Below are 24,229 nucleotides of genomic sequence, written 5' to 3'. Positions count from 1 at the left end.
AACCATGTCAGCAAACAACTATCTTTCACTTTGCCTAGTCTTGCTCCTGTGCTGTTAACTATAGCTGCAAATAAATAAATAAATAAATATGAAGCAGGTGACCTTTTTACTTTGCCTGTCTCTATGCTGTGTTGCTTTTATGTGCTAGGTATATTAATATAGCATTTAAAAAAAAATAGCTGGCCACCTGGTCACTCTTTTTACTAAGCTGCATTTAAAGGCCAAGCAAGGATTCAGACCTGAATTAAATTGCAGTATTATTCAGAAAACAATACTAAAGTGTTAAGAGAAAAATACTGCAGTATTTAGCAAAAAATATGCATAGTGGAATAAGTAGCCACAAAAATGTGTGCTTTCTTTCAATGGAAATTGATGAGTGAACCTGGAACTGAGGATTGGAAAACTAATGTAGTTAATCCATCCCTTATTCAAACAACTGAATTTAATTCCTAAAACACTTAGAATTACAATTACAACTAGTTCAGTTGTACTGTTCTTATATGAAAATTCACAGGTTAATTTCTAAGTGTAATTAACTCTACCATCAATGCTGTGCATACTGCTGGATTTCTGCCCTGATACCTGTTCAAGGCAGATGTATATGAGAACATCTCTCATCAAGCTGAGTGATGCATGGGTGGATGTCAAGAGGCTAGATGATATACACAACAGCATGGAATGGAGCTACTTGTCCATCCCTGCTCAGTTGCTGGGCTAAGTATCTGGACAATAACTAGAGCACTCACATCTATCCCAAAGGGATAATACATGCTTTCTTTCTCTAAACATGTTGCTCAAACTTTCTATTGTTGCTTCAAGTTTCTAAGATAGGAAGAGAGAAAGGCAAGACATATTCCCTCAACCAGGTTTTCTGCTGAAAAGTCATTTCAGACTCTGCAACCTTAAATGGCTTAACTTCTTTGGATAATGCAAAAGTAAATTAAGAAACCCCTTTCAAAAAATTTACCTGTTCTTTTGTTTTGGCCACACAGTGATGGGTTAGCATTCTGTTCATACTATGCTTACCATTATATGTGATTGGTGGGTTTTTAAGAATATGTGGCTTCATTAACAATACTTGTATTTCACTATTCCCATCTGGGGTGTCCACTAGCAGACTAATGGATCTTCAACATGGGCCTAAATACTGAATTTGATGGGGAGGGAGAGATCATGGTCTATCCTGGAAGAAGACATGCCGCCTGTAATCTTGAATGCAACTGTTCCACTATGTATTACAATACCTTGATAAGGCCACACGTGGAATGCTGCATCCAGTTTTGGTCACCACGATGTAAAAAAGAAATTGAGACTCTATAAAGAGTACAGAGAAGAGCAACAAAGATGATTAGGGGACTGAGGCTAAAACATATAAGGAATGGTTGCTGGAATTGGATATGTCTACTTTAATGAAGAGAAGGACGAAGGGGGACATGATAGCAGTGTTCCAATATCTCAGGGGCCGCCACAAAGAAGAGGGGGTCAAGCTATTCTCCAAAGCACCTGAAGGCAGGACAAGAAGCAGCGGATAGAAACTAATCAAGGAGAGAAGCAACCTAGAACTAAGGAGAAACTTCCTGACAGTTAGAACAATTAACTAGTGGAACAACCTGCCTCCAAAAGCAGTGAATACTCCAACACTGGAAGTTTTTAAGAAGAGATTGGACAGCCATTTGTCTGAATAGAGTTTCCTGCCTGAGCAGGGGGTTGGACTAGATGACCTCCAAGATCCCTTCCAATTATTATTATTGTTGTTGTTTTGATAATAATAATAATAATAATAATACCAGTTTCTCAACTATTACAACAGGTTTTTCTGAAAGGTCAGCTAAGTTTTCTTTCCAAATAGTTTACCTTTAAATTTAAAAACACCTCTTAGTGCTTTAAGCCAGTGGTTCTCAACCTGTGGGTCGGGACCCCATTTGGGGTCAAATGACCATTTCATGGGGGTCGCCAAACAACGCAGTCTGCCATTTTTTCCCCCTTTTTCTTAGCTGTGCTACTCCCTTTTATTCTATTGGCTTTTGAAAGCCAATAGAATAGACTCTCTTGAATAGAGTCTAATTCTATTGGCTTTCAAAAGCCAATAGGAATTGTCCAGGCTGTTTCTGCCCTGCTGAGCCCGCCAAAAGTCCCATCCTGCAAACAGTGCTGCACCAGTTGAGTAGTCCTCGACTTACGACCGGTTGAGTAGTCCTCGACTTACGAGCGGTTGGGGGTCGCGGCATTAAAAAGGTTGAGAACCACTGCTTTAAGCAATAAATAATAGCTACAGATTAGATAGGGAAAAAAAGTTTGGGATTACGGAATTGTTTATTAAATACACAATTTTCTTTCAGGGAAATACATCAATTTGTACACAGTAATTTGTGTAACTAGAAATTAACTCTTAAAGTATTGCTATTATATATGTCATCAACATAAAAGTTATTTGTGACTGAATGGAAATTAAACAAGTTGTAAAGCAAAATCAGTGAGAAAATAGAACATATTTTAAAAATAGTATGGATGAATGCATCATATATTCTACACTGCAAACAGATGATAAGTTATTGAGCCAATAACTAGAAGAAAACAAACCTTCACCTTTAGTAAGGGTTAACATTTCAACTGTATCTCACCCCTTCTTTCTTAGGGTAGTATATGTAACAGGAAAAGGTCGTTTTTTAAAACAAACTTTTCATGTAACATCAACTTCCTTGTGTGCTAGTCATTAAGGAAACATTTGTCTTTAAACAGATGGGTTTACTAAGCATTTAACAACAGCAAGCATTTGAAGCTGTGGTCCTGAGTTGTTTCTGGACTTGTAAATCTGTGTGGAAAACAAAGCACACACTTCTAACTTTTATGCAAGGAGGAATTTGGGTTATGGAGGATTGGCAAGAGTCAATTACAATTCTATCCTCATGTATCTTTAACAAGATCTGGATAAATTAGGCTACAAACCCATGATTTGTCCAAAGCCTACTGGGAAATTTCACTGTTCTAAACCAGTTGGCTGTCCCACATCTACATTTATCACTGTAGCTAGACTATTAAGTAACAGGCTATACTTTGGCTGTGCTCCTGTTGGGTTCTGGTGCCAACAAAGTGCAAAATCTCAATGATAAATAAATTTATTTGTTTCTTTGCTCCAAATTCTTTGAGTCTGTTACATTTATACTTAATGGTATAAAAGAAGAGAAAGAAGAAATTGATTCCCATGTATTTTCTGATAAAATTCAAATGTTAACCAGATCTTTTCCTCCCATCTATTCCTCATGACTAATCTAATGCTGCAGTAGTTCAAGTTATTTGAAGGAAATCCGGAAGCTAATCATATGATCTGTGATATTTTTGATGTGGGTTCTGTTACTTAACAACTCATCTTTTCTCTTAATCCTAGTATCAACCCAGGAAGCCTACAAATAAGCATACCCATTGCCATTGCCAGGACCTCTGCAATACCTGATTCTATGCAACTGAATGATGGTATTTTTTAACACCTCATCTGCCCTCCAAAATACTGCATTAATGTAGGAAAACTACTTCTAATCCTTCAAAAATTTTTGCCAGAACAGTAGTTCATTATTATCTTTATCAGATATTTAGCCCCAGCAATTTAAAATATAAAAGAGGATGTTTACTCTGTATTTATGTTTGTGCATTTTCAAAACATAATAGCACTTTAGCCTAACTTGTGCAATGTATAAATTGAATACAGGAAAGCACATGCACAGCCAATTGACCTTTCGATTTCTATGTACTATATTATTTATTTAATTAATATGGGATAACAAAAAATATATAGATGTTAGATTGTCAAAGATTAGCTCTGTAAGCAAGAGCCTATCTAAAGCAGAGGTGGGCACATGAGAAACTGGGGCTGTTGTGGAGGACTGCCATGAAGGCCCTGATGCACACAAGCTTTCTTCTGCTTGGACGCCTCTTTTAACAAAATTGATTAGATTTGCTGCATTTTAATTATGTCTGTCTCTCTAACTACATGATTATTTTTACTTAGGCTCTCTTAGGGTGTTCATAGTCTTTCTGTGGCATAGATAAAATTGTATTATTAGCTAAAGGAGTGATGGCAAACTTTTTGGGCTTGGCATGTCAAAAATTCGGAAGCGCCTGATTTTACTCTGCTGGCATGTCTCTCTCTCTTTCTCTCATACAGGAACACATACCAAACAAAAGAGAAACAATAGTCTATTTCCCTGGTATTTAGGCCACTCTGAACAATGGCATTAGTGGCAGCACTGAGCTGGATCTGAAGTAGAAGCCCGGTCCTTGACTTCAGCCCTAGGACTACCATTGCCACTCAAAAAGGCTGCCTTGCACTATTCCCCATGCCCTGATGTGCACTACTTCCCTTCAGACGGTCTTCTCTTTCTGTTGACAAGTCCGCAAGGCTTACCTGAGGCTACTCCAGGTCAACGCAAGGCCTTTGTTCTTGAGGCGATTTTGAAGTATGCTCTCCCACAGCCTCTGCAACCTCCAAAAACCATGCAAAAGCATGTCCTGTCCTCACATGATATTTGGAGGCTCATGAGAAAGTACGCCCCATTCTCATGCAGCCTCTGAAAGTCATGCAAGTTGAGTGTTGGTGAATGATTTCGTGTCATCCAAAATGTCATGGGGGGGTCACCTTTGACACACGTATCATAGGTTTGCCATCACTAATCTAAAGAAAGGTAATGATGGTCTTTCTGTCTCTTGGAAAGCTATGGCAGGAAGGCAGAGAGCATGCCACCATTTTACAGGCAGTCCTCGACTTAAAATCTTTCATTTAGTGACCGAAGTTACAACGGCACTGAAAGAACTATCTTACAACCATTTTTCACACTTATGACCATTGTACATCCCTGTGTCACATGATCATAATCCAGACATTTGGCAACTGACTCATATTTATGATGATTACAGTGTCCCAGGGTCATGTGATCTTCTTTTGCGACCTTCTGACCAGCAAAGTCAATGGGGAAGCCAGATTCACTTAACAACTGTGTTACTAACTTAACAACTGTGGCAAGAAAGGTCATAAAATTGAGCTCATTTACTGACTCTCTTGCTTAGCAACAGAAATTTGGGGCTCAATTGTAGTTTTAAGCCAAGGACTACCTGCACCCTCCGTATATAATTTCTGAAAACACCAGAAGGCAGCTCCTAGCAAGATTAAATAAAGCAGTTGGCCGATGCCACAATAATCCAATTAGTAATTCACAGAACAACACTATTTGTGAAAGATATGATTCATAATAAAAAAGTAATTAAATAGTTTTCCTACAACTAAGTGGGGTTTCATCTGATACTCAGTATATTAAGCCAAATTACATAAAACACATTATCCACTGAAATAACTTGTTGATTTAGGGTGAGTTTTTGGCTGTGTGCCACATTTTTCTTATGGCTCTTCCCCCCCCCAAAAAAAAATATGCCAAAAAGATGATGATTTCATCTGTAACCTAAAGGTTGCTTCCAAACAAGGCTTTTATTATGCAATTGCCTTGCCTTATTCAATTTTTGGAAGCTCTGGATGATGACTATCCATTTTTTTCCCTCACAACTTTATGGTTTTCTTACTATAAGATATCTGATTAAGAGGGAAAGAGGAATAGCTGCAGAGCCATCTTTTGATCAATGATTCCTGAGGCATGCTGACAGGAAGGTGCTCCAAATGTTGCCAACTAATGACAAACAAATGACAAAATCAGGCAAATGAAGTCTCCTGATGTCAGAGTTTTAAACTAAAACATATGAAACGGTATAGGTAGTCCTCAATTTATAACAATTGAACCCAACATTTCCAACATTCCCAGATAGAGTGGCTTTGTGTTTAGAGTTCTTAGTTCTTCAAGCATTACCATCTTTGGTCATATATTGGGTTGTACTGCCTCAGACAGAGCCAGTGTGTAATCTGAGGGTTCTTCTGGATTTGCAACTCCTCAAAGAGTAGGTGGTTAAATGAATCATTATAGTTGTTAAGTTAGTAACACAGTTGTTAAGTGAATCCGGTTTCCTTGTACATTTGGCTTGTCAGAAGTCAAAAAAGATGAACACATGTTGGTCCAGGAAAGAGCACAACTGGCAGACAACCTTGCTGTTGTGCAAAGGCCCTCCTGGCCACGACTGTACACCTACTCCTTGAGGAGTTGCAAGTCCAGAAGGACTCTCAGATTACACACTGGCTCTGTCTGAGGCAGTACAAACCAATACATGACCAAAGATGGCAATGCTCAAAGAACTAAGAACTCTGAACACAAAACCACTCTGTCTTGACAGAGTATTGGACAAAACTGAGTAATATTACATAATGAAAACTTTTCCATGTAAAGGCTAGTATCTTTCAAATTAATGTCAAACAAAGATGAAGAAAAGTAAACAGGTCCTCGAGTTACAACCATTCATTTAGTGACCCTTCAAAGTTACAAAGGCACTAAAAAAAGTACTTTATCACCAGCTTCCACACATACAAACCATTACAGCATCCCCAGGATCAAGTGTTCAAAATTCAGGCGCTTGGCAACTGGCCTGTGTTTATGGCAACTTGCACTGTTCTGGGGCCAGGTGATCACCATTTGTAAACTTTCCTGTTGTTTTCTGACAAGCAAAGTCAATGGGGGAAGCCAGATTTGCTTAATGACTGCATGATTCACTAAACAACTGCAGTGATTCACTTTACAACTGTGGCAAAAAGGTCATAATACAGGGCAAAACCTTCAGTTAACCTTGCTTAGGAATGGAAATTTGAGGTTCAGTTGTGATCATAAGTCGAGGACTACCTGTACTTAATGCTGCTGCTTTAGGTTTAAAGGAAGAACAGCCCATTGGTGAGTTGAGGCAGTTAAATTATACTCACAATCTCTGTGAGGACTGTGAACCATGGTTTGGAGAGGAGAGAACACACACACACACTTACCTGTCCTAGTACACATATACTGGTACTAAATTTTGATACATATTTCTGGAGAACAATGGGCCAATAATGTACATCCAAAATGAAAATCTGACTGTAAAATGTTTTTAAAAGGAAAAAATCTTATTCCAGCCCAGGTGCTGACTCAGATATACTTGCTGATGACTCCATGAATTCATCCAACTGTTTTCTGTCAATTTCTCTAGCTGTTAGGCCTTATCCTTTGGGCCAGAGAACCCTATCCATCTCTCATTTGCTCATCCAACCTAGCAGGTAAGAGTAGGCCCCAATCCCCATCCTCTTGCTTTGCATTTTTCCCTAGGCATAAGTTTGACATACTATAGACTAGAGGAAGTAGTCTTCCTGGCATTTGGATCCTCCCCTTCAGGACTACTCTACTAATGGAAGACTCATTGCCACTTTTTTAAAAAAAAGAAAAAAAAAAGAAAATGGTTCTGCTTAATGATCTTTCTTGCTCAGCTTAATTCTCAACACTTCCCAGAGGCTGTAACCACTTAGTATGCTATCCAAAGCTTACTGAATGAACTCAGTCCCTTAGGCTGAGCCACAAATTAATTATTTTAGCCCAGCATGTTGTACACACAACACATCCAATTTTGAAAGGGGGGGGGAGGGTAATAGAGGATTATGTGAACAGTCAAGCACTTGGCTGTTATTCCTCTAAGTTTGGGAAGCTTTTACTCACTTCCACTTCCTCCTGCTTGGAAAAAAAATATACAAAGGGGGGAACGCATTCAGCAGGGCTGAGGCAAGTGAGCCAATGGAGATAATTGGTACCATCATTTACACAGCCTTCTTTGCCCAGAATAAACAAAGCAGGGTTGAACAATATGAAAAAAAAAACCAAACCAAACCCCAGTGCTAACTATACTATTGTGAATTGACCAGCTCTTTCTGCAGAAAGTCTGAAATGCATTCAATCAAGAGTTAGCAGCAAGTTCCCTGGGTAGACTGGTCTGCTGAGAGAGCCCGAATACCTGCTTTTGCTCAGTTTCTGAGCTATGCTGTCTACTGGGCTCCTTGTGTTAAAAACACGGACCATCCACCTGAATGGAGCTTCTGCTCAACACTACAAATGCTGGCCTTTAGGTGAACTGCAGGTAGTTTCTTTGAAACAAAACATGACTTCTTCCTATTCACTTGCCTTCTCCCATTGGAGAGTGTGGAGAACTGGACATCAGCCTCACCAAACCACAAATATAGACAGAAGGGAGACTAGTAATTCTTGTTGTCTGCATGACCTGGGGAGAGGGTAATTAAACAGGCAGGGACTGCTCAGGTTGTGTCTTGAAGCAACACCATATTGCAGTCTCAAAGTAATTCACTGTTGGGGTGCCAGAGAAAATGTCTATCCACTCTCTTTTCTTGCATATACTGTATGTATGCTCTTGAGAAACATTAGAATTCAAGGCTTTTTTTGTTTTGGAGGAAGGATGGAGTTCCCTCCCCTTAACTTGCTGGAAGAACAAGAGGTGAAATAACTGTTTATCCTTTTTTTTTTTTAAATTCATCAGCGTTTTGTTTCCTTTTCAAGTTAAAAGGGGCAACTTTAAATCCCTCCCTCCAAGCCGTAGATATTTAAAATCACAGGTAACTTTGCCCTCAGTTTTGTTACCCTTTGTAATATACAATCAAGTGTTATACAAAAAAAAAAAAAAAAAAGATTTTACAAGGAGTATACATAGGAATTTGAGTTCTTTTCAATAATGCCTTTCACTGGCCTGCTTATCCGTAGATGATTTTTAGGGGCTCTAATTACAAAATAGCAATTTGAACTGCTCAAATATAGATGCTTCTTTTTTTTTTTCTTGCTCCCTTCTCTTAAGGCAAACAGGCCTAACCTCAGCAGCTGGCTGGCTGATTAAAATTAAACAGCCGTTTAATTTTTTTTCATTTCCCAAGCAATGCCCTCCTTGCTTCAACCATCTCTCCTTCTCTCTACCTACATTACTGCCCTTCATCTCCGACTTTCCCCATAGACTAGGAAAGCCCCAGCTACGCTCCGTTCTCCAGGAATCAAAATGACCGCATCGGTCCCAGCATTTCGAGGAAGCTTCAGCGGCCGGCAATGAATTCCGCAGGGAAGAGGAGGAGGATAAAGCTGCTCCCCTGCTGCCTCCTGATTGGTTCTTGAGGCAGAGGGGCGGGATGAATAGACCAATAGACACCAGAAGCAGAGCTGAGGGCTCGCCGTCTCGGAGTTGAGTGATTTAAGAACTTTATTGGGGCAGGGTTGTTGTTTCCCCCGCCCCCGCTTGAGAGATTATTTTAGACGTTCACTGATTCAGTTGGCAGGAAGATGTGTTTTCGAACAGCAGCCACTGGTTTGAAGGCAGACGCGTGTGACTTTATACTGTACACAAACACTGATTTAAGTGGCGGAGAGTTGTGGTTTCATACAGTGAACGCTGATTTGAGTGGCGGAGACTTTTAACTGGCGAACGAGTCCTTTAGTCCCAGATAACTTTGATGAGAATGATTATTTGTACACTAACTCAGGCACGGTGAATACGCCATCGCTAAAATTCGACACTTTTAGCACGTAATGATGGCACGTAATAAGTCGTAATCAACTTAAATGACCCCATTCATAATTTGACGGCGGTAAAAAGAGCGTACATAATTTCCTTGCCTACAAGCTGCAAAAGCAAACCCGCCTCGCGTCTTTTGAAAGTCGAAATCTGCTAAAGCTAAATCTTTGAACTCCCACAACACTATTTCATCTTCGCTTCTTCCAACTTTTTCTGCTCCGTTTTCAACTTCTTCGATTTTTATTGCTTCCCTCAAGATCCTTTTTTCGGCCAATCACCTTTTCACACCTTCTCAATCCCCCTCCTTTAGAAGGCTTAACCTGCCCCCCCCATTTTCCCTAAGCTCTCTTCCTAATCGGATCCGTTCCTTTCTTCCAGTTCACCACTTCATCTTGCCACCCCATGCTTAATACTAAGTCCTTTTTTTAGCAAGTTCAATTTCAACAGGATGCTATTTTTCCCCCTACCGTTACATTACTCGACGGCAGACTGCACCTGCTGTATTGTTGTTGAAGCTTCTAGGCACAAAACTCCTCGCAGGGTCAACCTGTGAAACCCCGGCAGGCCTCTTTTTCAGGACCAGACCTCAGCATAACTCTTCTTCCCACATCTGCCTCATCGCAATCTCTCCATTCTTCGGTGTACAATTGGTGACCCCCTCCATCCACGGAGGACGGTGGCTGAATAAACCAAGCCTACATTGTTGTTTTTTTTCCTCCTCCTGCCTACTCCACATAAAATTCCCTCCCCTCCCCCTTCTCTATTTCTTCTCTTGATGGTGGTCCTCCGGTCCCCGCCCCATCAGAGCCACATTTCCTTCCCGCAGATGGCGGGACCTCAGCGAATAAGCAGCACCCGGACAGCCTTCCCTCCCCTCTCCTCTCCTCACGTTCCCCGATATCTGCTTCGCAAAATCCGTCCCGGGGTAGCAATTGCAGGATTTCAAGTCTCAGAAATACTGGGGACGAGGCGGAGCCTGGTTTCTGAGGTGTAGGGTACCCATTTTATTTTCCCCTTTCCGCACCGCATCCGGCAGCGTGGATAAACCGCGCCTCCTTCGTATACTTTGCGGTCGGCGCAAACCCCTTTGCGTTCTGCAGAGTTGCGGCGGGTTCCCGCGAAGACTTCGGCGCAACTGAAGGAAGCGGAGAGCTGCCCAGAGATAATTGCACCTTTTCCCTTTTAGCACCGTCGTTCTCTCCCCCCCACCCTTCCCGCTCCATCCCTCTCGCTTCCCTCAGCAAGACTCCCTCGGCGGAATCGCTACAAGTCAGCCTCAGGCTCCGCAAGCCAGCCCCGCGATTCTCATTGGTTTCAAGAGGTCCGGGGGTGGAGACACATGAGCCGGTATTAAAAATCACATGGGTCCTTCGGGCAGTAGCTTATTCAGTTGTTTCATTTGCAAGGGTTGCAGCAGCTAGCTAGCGGACCTTCGGCATGCTTGTCTGGATCTTACGCTCTTGTTCATAATAGTCATTCATTCCGTAGCTTGAAACTCATCCGCAGGTAAGGAAGAGATTCTTTTCTGCAAAACACCTACTTGTCTTTTCCTACAGCAGAAAGAAATAGAACCTCGAAAGCCGGGCAAATACTTTGGGACTGTGGGAGAGTCGATGCAGAATTCCAACCCCACGAAAGTATTTGTGAGTGTCGGGGAGAAGAAAAAAAAAAGAGTGTGTGATTGATTAGAAGCAGAGCAAGTTTTCACTGGCGCCTCTTTCCTTTAGCGGCTGCTTGAATGGCTCCTTGGGATAATTGGTAAAATAGTTCCAGGTAGTTTTGTTCATAATCGGGGTGATTTATGCTCTTAGGTTTCACTGCACGAAGCCGACTTTGCGGTATTGCTCTGCATAGAAGTTAGCAAAGAAAGCTGCTAGTTATTAGGGGCTCGCTTATTTTTGCTATTTCCTTTTTTTCTGCCCGTGGTTACCAAAATAAAAAAATAAAAAAAAATGCTGTGACTAAGGAAAAGGTCATAGCATCTAAGCCCCTAGGTTTGTCCAGTTCTCTCTATTTTTCACAACAACCTAAAAATCACATATTGACTGTTCTTGTTGAGCATGCACCAAAGCCTTGAGTGGGATTTTGCCTTTTTTTGAGAGGGAGATTGAGAGAGGGAGGGAGGGAGGGAGGGAGGGAGAGATGTTATTATAGTGCCAAGAACTGGAAGCAAAAAAAACAAAAAACAAAAAAGGCGATGAGAGTTTTACAGCTTGAGAGAGATTGCATCACATTTACTTAATTCATTAGGATACTTTTTCCCCATTTAGATGAAATAATTTTTGTTATGCTATATAGCCTGTTACAGATTTTGTCATCTGAAAATAGATTATTCTTGGAAGGTTTAGTTGGGATCAGCTTCAAGCAGCTTTAACTACTGTGAGCAATTCAAACCTCTTCTTATCGTGTTCTCCTGAACCCAGTATTTCTGCTTTCCCCATTGTGCTGGGTCAACCTCTCTCTGGGCATATGGGTATATAGCTGCATGCATGTGCTATATACCATATTCAGCCCTTTTCATATATTTCCATCTACAAAAGTGGCTTATCGGTGATGCTGTCACTTGTAAATACTTCGTCATCCTCTGGAAATACCTTCTCATCTTCTGCAAGCAAGCTGGCTAGGTGTGTGACCATCATATCTCTTGCCAACATTGCTGGCATTTTTGTTTTTAAAATGCTTTGATTATGTCATTAGGAGGGAAAAAAAACATAGAGTGGAGATGGGATGAAGAGACAGTGCTGGGAGACTGCAAAGAGTCTGGGAGACTTAGAAGAAGAAAAGGATTGATTTGAACTCTCATTCAGAGCCATTCTGTTTACTCAACGCACAGGCAAGGAGCAGTTAGCTTCACTTAGCAACATGGGTGCCTTGAACAGCCTCAGTAGAGGTGAATGCTGGCAACTGGGAAATAAACTGCTATATGCTCATTAACTGTTCCTCCTTCCCCTTCCCTCCCCCAGTCCTTTTAGCAACTAAATTCTCTCATCCGCCTCTCTGTGTGTTTTTTGCTCCAAAGCTGCTTCTGTATAGTTGATTTAGAACCCTTCAGCTGTACCCCTTTTTCTTGATGCCCCCCAACTGTCAACACCTACTTCTAAAGTGCAGGGGGGGGGTTGGTTAAACAAAAGAATTGCTTTCCTTTTCTGTAGAAGGGCTTAAGAAAAGGCACCAAGCTGATCCATGAGGCTAGTCCCAGACATTTTTTTTATTCTTGGGATGTGAAAGGACCATCTCTGTGGTGTAGTTCTGTAGCATGGAGACTCACAATTCAGTTGATGTTTTCTCCAGGTGGAGTGTGGGATGTCTGGTGGTGGGCAGGACAAAAGAGAGACAGGTGGGCTTGAGGGACACACAAGCTTTCAGTGTTCTCAAGATTTCTGATGACATGTGTCTTTGGTAATATTTGCAGCTATATGAGGAAAATGCACTGTCAGGCATGATGCTTGATACCTATTTTGGATAACGGCTAATGTGGCTACATGGCTGAAAGGAATGTGCATCTGTGATAGAAGAGAAAGGGGAAGAAATATTTCTGCAGCTAAGAAATGACTATTCTGTTGTTAGAAACAGTTTCTTATAAAGCACTTCACAGAGTATTTTCCACCAAATTTTATATCCATTTTGTGCATTTGGAAGAGGATTGCTATATATGACATTGAAGGAGTTTGCTTGTATATATGTGGCGTATCTGCAAAAATGTATCTTCTAAATATTTCCAGAGCCTGATTCTGCTTGGATTGGTATTAGAAGCCAAATTCCTAATATGCTGCTCTCCTTATCTGGACATTGAATGTAATTGTTAACCTCTGACCCCATGCCTTTTTCTTGCTGCTTAAAGGAATGTAAATTGCTGAAAGAGGATAGCCAAGACTTTAATAAACTGTGATGTGCCAAGCCTTCATTTTCCAAAATTCTAGATGAGGTCTCAGAGCATTATAGAGAGTTATGGTCCAGGGTTTTTTTTCTTTAAGGGTCACTTTATCTGACCTCTGGAGGCTTTGCTTCCAAATATATATAATGCTCACAGTGATTTGAATTTGGATTTGATCAAATGCCCATAGATCCAATTTGGCTTTGTAAAATCTTATATAGACAGCCTATGTCCCATGCAATTTTTTCCCCTTTAAATCCAAGGATTCTTCTGCCCCACTCTCTTTCTCTCTCTGTTTTACAAACTGAGAACTAATGTGCATTTGAGAAATTGTGGATTATTGGAAGTTGTCAGAAGATAACGAAGGAAAAAGCTTGCAGATGTCACATTTCAGGAAGTTACTAATCAAAAACCAGGGATAGAGTTCTGCTATCCCTCTGCTTTATATTTTCCTCATTCAGCTATTTAGAAAGAAATATTTCTAAAGTACATAATATATGCAGGTGGAATCCAGAAAATTAAACAAAAGTTTGTATAACATACAAATTGTACAGTGTGATTAGATGGCCGTAATGGCCCCTGTTAAGGTTCTAGATTACTAAAAAGTATGGGATAAACTGATATTATGGCACACACATTGTTACTCTGTGTAATTTATTTGATATCCTGCCTTTCCTCAGGAGCTCAAGGCAGCTTACATGAAGATCTCCTTTCATTTCATCTCCACAGCAACTCTTTGGAATAGATTGGGCTGAGAGAAAGTCACTGGCTCAAGGTCATCCAATAAATGTTCACAATGAACTTAGACTGGAGCTTGGCTCTTCCCAGTTGTAGTACAGCACTTTAACCACTATTCCACATTGGAAAAGCGTTGATATTTCACTTTTAAATCAGTGATTTCCCCCCCCCCCTTCATTTAAGTCTCTATGTGGAATTTCACATTGTTCCTTTCTCAGGTACCACATTAAGAAGGTGCCTTCTGTATAACTATAGACAGAGGGCTCTGAATAAGAGGTTGCAATAAAGAATAAAAACAAACCGATGCAGCATTATTAATGCATTGTCACCTGTTGCATTTTTCAATCTTTGGACTTTCATGGAAAGTGTGAAATGGATGTATTTCACTAAGGAAGAAAACTGAACATTGATTGTGGTTTCAGTATTTAGAAAGCTGCAGTCCCATACACTAGAAATACTCTACTTCTGAGTAAGCCTGCATAGGAGTCCTGATATGCCCAGTGGGTTTTTACCTCTGAATAACTATGCTTAAAATTATGAGTTTTATGTTTGCAACATGTGATGTCAAGAACACCCACCCACTCTTAACCAAACCTGAAAACAATGAAATTTACTTTTGAATATATTGTATTCAACACAAGTAGTCCTTCAGTTATGACCATAATGCTTACTGTCATAACTCATGATAGTTGTGAAACAGATTGTGATCAGACTTGCTTACTAAGCATACTTAACCTACTAAGCATACTTACTGAATGCTTATTATATATATATAGTATATGCATGAATGTATGAGTACTGTTCAGCTAGTTGCTCATGATTTGTCAATCATTTTTGGGGGGGAAAACAGCTCTTTTGCTCTTCAGGTTCAAGAATGCACACTTGTCTTGTAGAATTCTGTTTTGGTTGAAGGATATTTTAATTAACAGCATTACTTGGGAAGAATTAAAGGCATACGTCATCAAAGAAGAAGCAGTTTTTTTTAAATATGCAGGCAATGTGATGCAGATTAACTGTTAATTGGTTAGTTATATCTTTTGGCTTGGATTAGAACAGGGATCCCAATCAGAGTCCTTAATTGTTGTATGCCACTAATAAGATAAAATCAGGTCTATTCTTAATCTTGCTCATTAAATGCTTTGCATCTCTTAATCCCAATATTTTATCTATCTATCTATCTATCTATCTATCTATCTATCTATCTATCTATCTATCTATCTATCTATCTATCATCCATCCATCCATCTTTGCATGGACAACAAAGGATACATAATTATTCAGTTATACTCATTGGATTAATCAGTGCTTTTTTTCTAAAAAAAAAAAAAAGGTGCTGGAACTCACACATGTCATACAACCCGCCTTGCCTACTCTACAAGGTTCCATCTAAAAAAGGTGCTGGATCTCCGTTCTGGGCATTTTATGAGAAAAAAAGCCCTGGGCTTAATAATTAAAAGATGTAACCTTCCCTTCATAAAGTTATTCTTGGGTCTTGTTCAGGTTTCCAGTAATTATTGACTGCGCTTCCAATACACGTTGTAGTTTTCATTCCATTAAAATGGCTACCATGAAACTACTTTGTTTTCATAATCAAAATAGAGCTTCATGAAAATAACAAAAATAATATTCAATTATTGATTTTTAATACTTTTTAAGAAAAAAAACTTCTAAAAGGAAACTTAACCTGCTGAAAATGCATTAAAATAAGAAACTTAAAGAATTTTCTATTCCAAAATCTCAACTTTGTGTGAAAGCAGAAAACTTGGCAAGGGATATGGGTTACAGTGTAATATTTGGTCTTTAAGAAAGAATTCTCTTTGATATTACTTGAAAGGTTTCTAGCAATCTTAAGCCAGATCTGACAAGCTGAACCTCCAGTGCCAAAATGCTATCAGAATAATCCCATTGCTGAATGATTTCAAAAGGCTTGCTGTCTTGTTTTGCAAACAGGAATTAGATGGCATCTCTAACACTTTCTGAGACATATATAATTTTAGAATAATACCATTATGGTACTTTAAAAAAAATATAAACATTTGATCTGTGTATGTTTCAAAGACGTAGATACTATACTCAAGATATTTGATGATGATTTTCTTTTTTCAGGAGAGTTTGATTCTACAGCTATGCTAAGTTACCACTGAATAAATTATGTGCTCCTTGACTAAACAGAATTGAGTATGCCAGGAAATAAAAAAAAAAAAGGGGGGGGGAGAAGAAGAGCTGTTTCTAGTATTTGCTGATTCTTTTTTCCCTCTTATTACAGGTCATGTCTCTTCCTGGTAGATGATTAGTTCTGAATATCAGAAGGTTCTCCTTGGCATAGTCAAGGGTTGACGGAGGCACCAGCTTCTCCCTCATTTTTTTTTCATCTGAGTGTGTTCAAAGAACATTCAAAACTGTTTCTCCAAAGAGTTCTGCAGAAACTCAGACTGTTTTCGAAAGCAGAAGCACCGGAGTCCACATCGGAAGCGATGGGCAGCGTGCGAACCAACCGCTACAGCATCGTTTCCTCGGAAGAGGATGGTATGAAGCTAGCAACTATGGCAGTGGCCAACGGCTTTGGGAATGGGAAGAGCAAAGTACACACCAGGCAACAATGCAGGAGCCGGTTTGTCAAGAAAGATGGCCACTGCAACGTCCAGTTCATTAATGTGGGTGAAAAAGGTCAGCGATACCTAGCAGACATCTTTACCACTTGCGTTGACATCCGTTGGAGATGGATGTTGCTTATTTTCTGTCTGGCTTTCATCCTCTCCTGGCTCTTCTTTGGTTGTGTATTTTGGTTGATTGCCTTATTGCATGGGGACCTAGAGGAAGTGGAGAAACCTTGTGTGTCTGAGGTGCGCAGCTTTACTGCAGCCTTTCTGTTCTCCATTGAAACGCAGACCACAATCGGCTATGGCTTCAGGTGTGTCACAGATGAGTGCCCTATTGCAGTCTTCATGGTGGTTTTCCAATCAATAGTTGGCTGCATCATTGATGCCTTCATCATCGGCGCTGTCATGGCTAAGATGGCGAAACCCAAAAAGAGAAACGAAACTCTCATCTTCAGTAACAATGCAGTAGTCGCCATGAGAGATGGAAAACTCTGCTTGATGTGGCGAGTTGGTAACCTGCGCAAAAGCCACTTGGTGGAGGCGCACGTGAGAGCTCAGCTCCTCAAATCCCGAATCACCACTGAAGGAGAGTACATCCCTCTAGATCAAATAGACATCAACGTTGGGTTTGACAGCGGGATAGATCGTATATTTTTGGTCTCGCCCATTACAATTGTCCACGAAATAGATGAAGAGAGCCCTTTATATGACTTAAGTAAGCAAGATATGGACAATGCAGATTTTGAAATCGTAGTGATATTAGAAGGCATGGTGGAAGCCACAGCTATGACCACTCAGTGCCGCAGCTCGTATCTAGCAAATGAAATCCTGTGGGGCCATCGCTACGAGCCAGTCCTGTTTGAAGAAAAGAACTATTACAAAGTGGATTACTCAAGGTTCCACAAAACATACGAAGTGCCGAACACGCCCCTTTGCAGTGCCAGAGACTTAGCTGAGAAAAAATATATCCTCTCGAATGCAAATTCATTTTGCTATGAGAATGAAGTTGCCCTTGCAGGTAAAGAAGAAGAGGACAGTGACAATGGGGTGCCTGAGAGCACAAGTACGGATACTCATCCAGAGATGGACCATCTTAGCCAAGCAGGTGTGCCCCTAGAACCAAGACCTTTAAGGCGAGAGTCTGAAATATGACTGGGGTGGGGAGAATACTTTCTGTAATGTTTAAAATGTATCTCACCATAACGGGCACGCTGCATTGAGAAGTGGCTGCAAACAGGTTTTCAGCTGATGGTACTGTTGGACAGAGATGGGCAAACAGCCCTAAGGAGTCAACCTGAGCTGGTTTTCAAGCGCTGTCTTCAGAGTAGGTACAGCAAGGCGTGAACTTGGAACCTGAAGCACTATGTCTATTGATTGCTAGAAGGCACATATGTTGTAGAATAAATTATGTATATATTTTTTTACAAAACTTGAACTTGCAGGCAAGCTTGATTGAGCTCTTATTGTTTGTTATCCATTGTTTTTCCTCCCCAAATGCCTCTCCTTTGGGAACAAGAACATTTTTAATGGCATAACAAAGGCAAGCATTTGCCTTGTTTGTTTGTTTGTTTTTCTCTTTAAAAATTGCTGCTAACTACTTGAACACAAACTGTAATGATTTTATATATATATATATATTTCTATATATCCTTTCAAACAAAGAAAAAAAAGGAGACTCCCCCCCCAGTCTTGAATTTGTTTATTTTAAAGCTCTGTCCATCAATCAAGTGACTGACGAACTGGGAAATCGTGTCTGTTGAGGCCAGTAGCTCAGTACCTAGAATCAATTTCTCTCCCGACTATCCAGTTACAGGAAAATTCTTATGTAACACAAGGTCATGTAGTAGCCTATAGCAAGTTATTTTTTTTTTTAAATAGTGCTTGGAAATGGCATGAGATTCATTTTACCCAATATATATTTTGATTTCCAAACTACCTAAGTGAATACCAAAGAAAAAAAAGATGCACACTTTTGCACAGTGGACTTCTGATTTAAACAGAACAGGCTGCTTTCAGACTCTTTTTCCTTCCCTTCAGGTCCTTCACGTGTGTATTTCTTTTCTTTTTTTTTTTAACTGCACCTTATTCCAAAAGTCAAGTTTAGAGTACAATTAACAGTCTTTTTTCTCCATTGCCCTGGTTCAGAGAAATACCACCGCCAAGAGTTGCTTGATTATGACAGGTAACAAATCTAGCTATAGGTAGTAGATAGAGAAGCTTCTGATTTTTTTAAAGAAAAAGTTGAGTCAAGGGAAGCAAACACCTGTTCTTTCTTGTTTGTTAAACAGCAGAAAACTGGCACAAAATTGCACGTTAAGCCATGCATACATTCCAAAGTAAGTTCTAGGATGTAAGCCTATAATAGAAGCAGACTGGCATTTAGAGGAAATGAACCCTTACATGTAGCTAAGGGTAGGGTTATGCTCTGTCTAAGTTACATTTGTTAGAGATTGGCAAAGCATTCGTTCAGTCATATAGGTTACCTTAAGTACTGGGAGCACAGTTGCTGCAAGGTCTTGAGAGAGAAGAAACGGACATGGAATAATCTGATGCAAGGTTCACTGTGCAGTGGTTTTGTGTGTGTTTTTTGGCATAACTTCTCATTGCCAGAATAGGGGAACAGAGAATGACTGCGTTGTTATTTTCTACTCAAGAGAACATACATTTGAAGTGAACAATACTGTAAAAGATTTCCCTTGTTTGAGGTTTAATGACTGATACATCTTCGAGTGATCAGTGGGTGCAAGTAGCTCTACCAAAGCTTTTGAACCATGACTTTCATGGTATTTTTGGGTCCCTGTCCAAGAATATGTAACACTTATCTGTGCCTCTAAGATCAAGTGTATCCATTTATCTGCCCCCTTAGAGTCCTCTCAAAAGGCTGAGAAGAAGGGTATCATGAAGGGATCACGCTCCAGATTCTTTTACAGTATTGAATCTCACTGTATGCCATTAAAAATAGCTTGTTCTGGGTCTAATACTATTGACTAAGACACACTCCAGTGAGGTTTGGGTGTCCCGATTGCTCTGTCTGGATACAGTGGCATTTTCCCAGACAGGATGGAATTTAAACAGAGTAGATGGATTTGAAGCTTGAGAAATTGTTAACTATAGACAATTTTGTTTGGTTTTTGCTTTTTCTCTTTATCCAAATATTGTTTCTATACCATAGACAGAGGCTAGCTCTAAGAAAACAGCAACACTTAATGGAGAGAGTTAAATCTGCATGGCAACCTGACTGGAGCCTAGTCAGAGAAATAAATGAAAAGTAATTGAAGGTGATTTGTGCTGCTATTGTGATATATTTTTGCAAAGGAAAAATAAAGTGCAAACCAAAGAGTATTTAGTAATACGTTAAACAAAGTGAGGAGGAAGCTACTCCAAAATGCACAAAGTTCCCACTTGCAGAACTTGAGGCATTAAGTGGAAAGGTAGATTGACAAAGTGTGGAATATATTTTTAAAACAAACACTCAGAAAGGGATTTTTCTAAAAACCATAATGTTCTTTTCCATCGCAGAGTTGAGATTTCCAAGATGCAGGGTTTTATGTTTTCAAATTTTTAAAAACAAATAATGTACATTTTTATAAAGTTTATCAAGTATTTTTTATATTTAAAGCCAAATGTAAATAGAAGTCCATTTTAAAGAAAAAAGAAAAAAATGACAGGCGATAAGGTCAAGTTGGCATCATTTAGAACCTACGATGCTACTGGTTAGCATGGTTTTTAGCAAATATTTGCAAGCCTTATGGGATTTCTAATGCAATGAGTTTTTTTGTTATTTATTTAGGCATGGATGTTTAACCTTGTTGTGTTTTTTTTCCCCCCTTGCTATTGGCATTTTTTCATGTCAGATTGCTGGAGACTTGATGAGAGTGAATAATTAGTTGCACTCCTTCTTGGATTATATTTTTTCTTCAAGTAACCCTTTGTCTTTCCTTGTATATGTGTGTGTATGTATGTATGTATGTAAGGGAGGGGGAGGGGATCTGCTCCAAAGAAAGTTCTTACATCATGGTACCTAATGGCCCTAACATGTCTCTATAATTATTTTCAAAATCAAACAAAAGCATGCTTGAGGAGATGTAGTCTGGGTCCCATGATCCTTCTGAAGATACACAAATAAGTTATTTTTATAATAAGAGCAATTATGCCTAATCATAAAGGGCAGTTGTTCAAAGAGTTGAGATAATATGGACCTGTGATGCAATCATTGACCACTTACACTGTTGGGAAATTTCCTACTGATTTGCTGGAATGTGAATTGCTCACTTAAGTCGCCAAGCTGCAAACATGAGGTCAGGGGCAAACAGTAATTTTCCTATTCCCTGAAAAAGAAAGCCAAAAATACTTGAATGGGGGCCCTTCATATACGGATCTGCTTTACGCAAGGCACGCTTGAGAGAGAGAGAAAGAGAGAGAGACGATGAATAGCTGTTGCTACTCATCTGTAGTCCGGTGTGCAAGATTAAATAAATAAAAATCAGTAAGCTGTGTATTTTGGTTGGGGGTTAAGACATAGTGAAACCACCGTTGCTCTTCAATGTCTTGCACATGCTTTTGGCAAAGACAAAGGGTTCTGAAGTGGTTATTTTTGTCTTCTTATGTCCTTTTTTGTATGTGTGGGGATTACAAGGTAAAACTGAGAAGTACTGTAACGTCTTTTGGAAAAAAAAAGTTGGCTGCTGTTAACTGTTTTCAAGTAGCAGAAGGCTGCATGGTTGCCATTCCATGGGCAACCTGAGAGAACTCCTTTTTTTTTCTTCTCATAAAAGGATTTCTGCCCTGCAGCTGTTTATAAGGTGAACAAAACTATAGGCATTTGACAATCCTTCTCCCTTATGATTTCCTTATTTGCAGCCTTTTGTATCAAAGTCTTCCTAATGTACTGCACAATTCATGGACTGTACAGATTTTTATATATATTATGTCTTATTTTATTATTTCTAAATAAAGAAATGAATATTCTTGCACTTTTTATATCTTACTGTTTGTTTGTTTGTTTTTTTAAAAAAACCAACCCTACAAGTTATTACCGAGGCTAATGGCACAGTTGCTTATACAACTGTACTTCTTTTGGGGATAGCTGACCTTGCTTTTTGAATTTGCTGGACATTTGTGTCCTGCAGAAATAGCAATATTTGGCTCTTTATAACAGTTGAAAAATAAAATACATTCAGTAGATTAATGCTGTTTGCTTCTTGATCCTCGACTCCACAACATTTCAAGAAGTTGCGTCAGGACTGTATTTCCTTAACAGCTTTTTACTAGTGTAGAGTCCCCTACAATTGCAGTTTCTAGTAGGCAAAACAAAAACAAAAAAACCCACCTTAATCTTCATTACCTATTATAGATTTTATAACATGTAAGAACTTCTGGTGGTTTCCCTAGCCCTTGCCTCTCCCAGGCCAGGCAACATTACAGAGATGAAACCTTTCATATTGCTAACACTTCATTGGTAAACATTTTATGTCTTCTCTTTATTTATTTTGGACAGCTGAAGTCTCGGTTTTGCATGAGGTGGAAGAAGAAAGAAGCTTGCAGTGACTAATACAGCATTAGGAATAATGTTTATCATGCATAATATTTCAGTCTGGTGATAGCCCAGCTGAACTAAAGGCAAAAAGTGACAGCCTAAAGCTAGGGCCCTAACCTTTAGGAGCCAACTATATCTAGCCCCCAAAGCTTAGGGCCCTAGCTTTAGGTTGTCACTCATGGACATGATCAGGAAAAATTGCTGGATCTGCTAGAGCAGGGGTATCAAATTGGCAGCCCACAGGCTGCATGCATCACACGCAGGCCAAGCCCACCCCAGCTCCACAAAGTAAAAAAAAAAAATGATATATCACAATACGTCATGTGACGTGATCGAGTTTGACACCTATGTGCTAAAGCAGGCATGTCAAACTCACGATGTTACGTGACATCGCCCGACATATGACTTTTCCCTCATTGCCAGCAATGAGGTGGACGCGGTTTCAGCATGCCACATCCGGCCCATGGGCCGGCAGTTTGACATGTCTGTGCTAAAGGATGCTTTTGTAAAGACCATCCTTCCCAGATGCTGTTGCCCTGTCCCCTCAAAGGGGGGGGGCAATCTATTGCAGTTGTTTACATTTCTGAAAAAAGCCATTGGAATCCATAGGGCAACCAGAGGTAGTTATTAGGTTTATATCCTATCTTTTCCTCTAAGACGATGATGGTAATCCTATGAGATACATGTCACAAGTGACCACCATGTCATTTTTCGTATGTGATGTGTTCTTACCTGGCCTCTGGACCCTCTGGGAGTTGTGCGGGATGGGTCTGTTCTAACATGGCCTCTAGCTCCTCTGGAAGGCATGTGAGAGCAGGGCGTGCTTTTCAATCTCTTTCCCACCACCACCCTTGATCCTGGTGTACATCATAAGTTAAAACTTAGAAGCAAATGCTTACTTATGAGATTTTTATCTTTCCTTGTTACTTTATAAATAACTGAAAGCAGCAAACATTCGTAATATTCCTTCCTCCTCTTTTTTCTCACAACAACAAACTTGTAAGGTGGGTTGGGATAAGAGAGAGCAATTGGCCCCAATTCGGCTGGCTTTCATGCTTAAGGTGGGAATGGAACTCACTGTCTCCTGGTTTCTAGGCCAGCATCTTAACTACTACACCAAATGGTGTAATTTTTATTTGATTTTTTAAAAAATTCTTGTTGATTAATTGGATTTGGAGGGGAAATAATTCTGTTTTAATTGTCTCCAGTAGTACATTTTACCCTGAATTTTTTAATTTGGGTCTTTCACATAAACCACTGAGATATTATTTCATAGTAAATACATGAAATAAATAAGTGACTGAATTATATGTGCAATATGATTCAAAGAAAAAAAAAGCAATATTTGCCCAGGATTTAAAGCAAAGATACGTGTCAGGAAAGTTAAGAAAACTTTCAGTCCAGCTATGCCGAGTATGAGTGTCCCACCCTGACAGTACTGCTGTTATTAGTGCCACCATCTTGCCAGCTTAAAAAAAAAAAAGAAGGAGATAAAATTGTATGTGCTCCTTATTTCCACAATGCTTCAATCAGGCATGGGGTACAAGTTATCATCCCTTCTTTGCTTTGCAAGAGCTTCACTAATGGTAAAGGAAGTTTTCTGAGATCACAGAGTCCGTGGCATACTTCAATTACTTCCTTAATCAGCAAGGATAATGAGCATAACAGTTTAAAATGATTTGCTAAATACCAAAGCAACAAGCATGTGGAAAACAGCCTCTCCTTGCCGTTTTGCAAGTCACAAATTATAGTTTGAGATATTATTGTTTTTTGTTTCTATGATTTGGTTTTTGACACATATGACAACTCTGCGTTTAGAAATAGCTGAGATTTTATACTTCTTTGCCTACAAAAATGTAGACTTAAGTAATGATAGACTCTTATAGGGGTTAAAAATGACATTTGACTTTTTTTTATAAATTATGTTGTAACTGGTTGTGAACTGCCCTGTATACTTGTTCATCATAAACTAATTTGGGGTTTGAAGCCTATGAAATAATATAACTGTTAGTTTCTGGGTAGATAGCATGA

General features: G+C 39.6%; 1 protein-coding gene across 1 annotated transcript; it reads left to right on the top strand.

The window, feature by feature from the left end:
- Positions 1-10,820: 10,820 nt before the first annotated feature.
- Positions 10,821-21,642, top strand: KCNJ2 (potassium inwardly rectifying channel subfamily J member 2). Its single transcript, XM_039325463.1, has 2 exons — positions 10,821-10,956; positions 16,329-21,642. Exon 2 carries the CDS (start codon positions 16,537-16,539, stop codon positions 17,812-17,814), a length of 1,278 nt encoding a protein of 425 aa, XP_039181397.1. The 5' UTR covers positions 10,821-10,956; positions 16,329-16,536; the 3' UTR covers positions 17,815-21,642.
- The last annotated feature ends 2,587 nt before the right edge of the window (positions 21,643-24,229 follow it).

Source organism: Crotalus tigris, unplaced genomic scaffold, assembly GCF_016545835.1.
Source record: "Crotalus tigris isolate CLP2741 ecotype Arizona unplaced genomic scaffold, ASM1654583v1 scf7180000024337.5909745, whole genome shotgun sequence".
Classification (NCBI taxonomy): domain Eukaryota; kingdom Metazoa; phylum Chordata; class Lepidosauria; order Squamata; family Viperidae; genus Crotalus; species Crotalus tigris.
The sequence above is the reverse complement of the archived record's forward strand: the minus strand, read 5'-3'. Positions and strand labels throughout refer to the sequence as shown.

Excerpts from the sequence above, each read along its gene's own strand:
- KCNJ2 (XM_039325463.1), top strand. The coding sequence starts at position 16,537 with ATGGGCAGCGTGCGAACCAACCGCTACAGCATCGTTTCCTCGGAAGAG.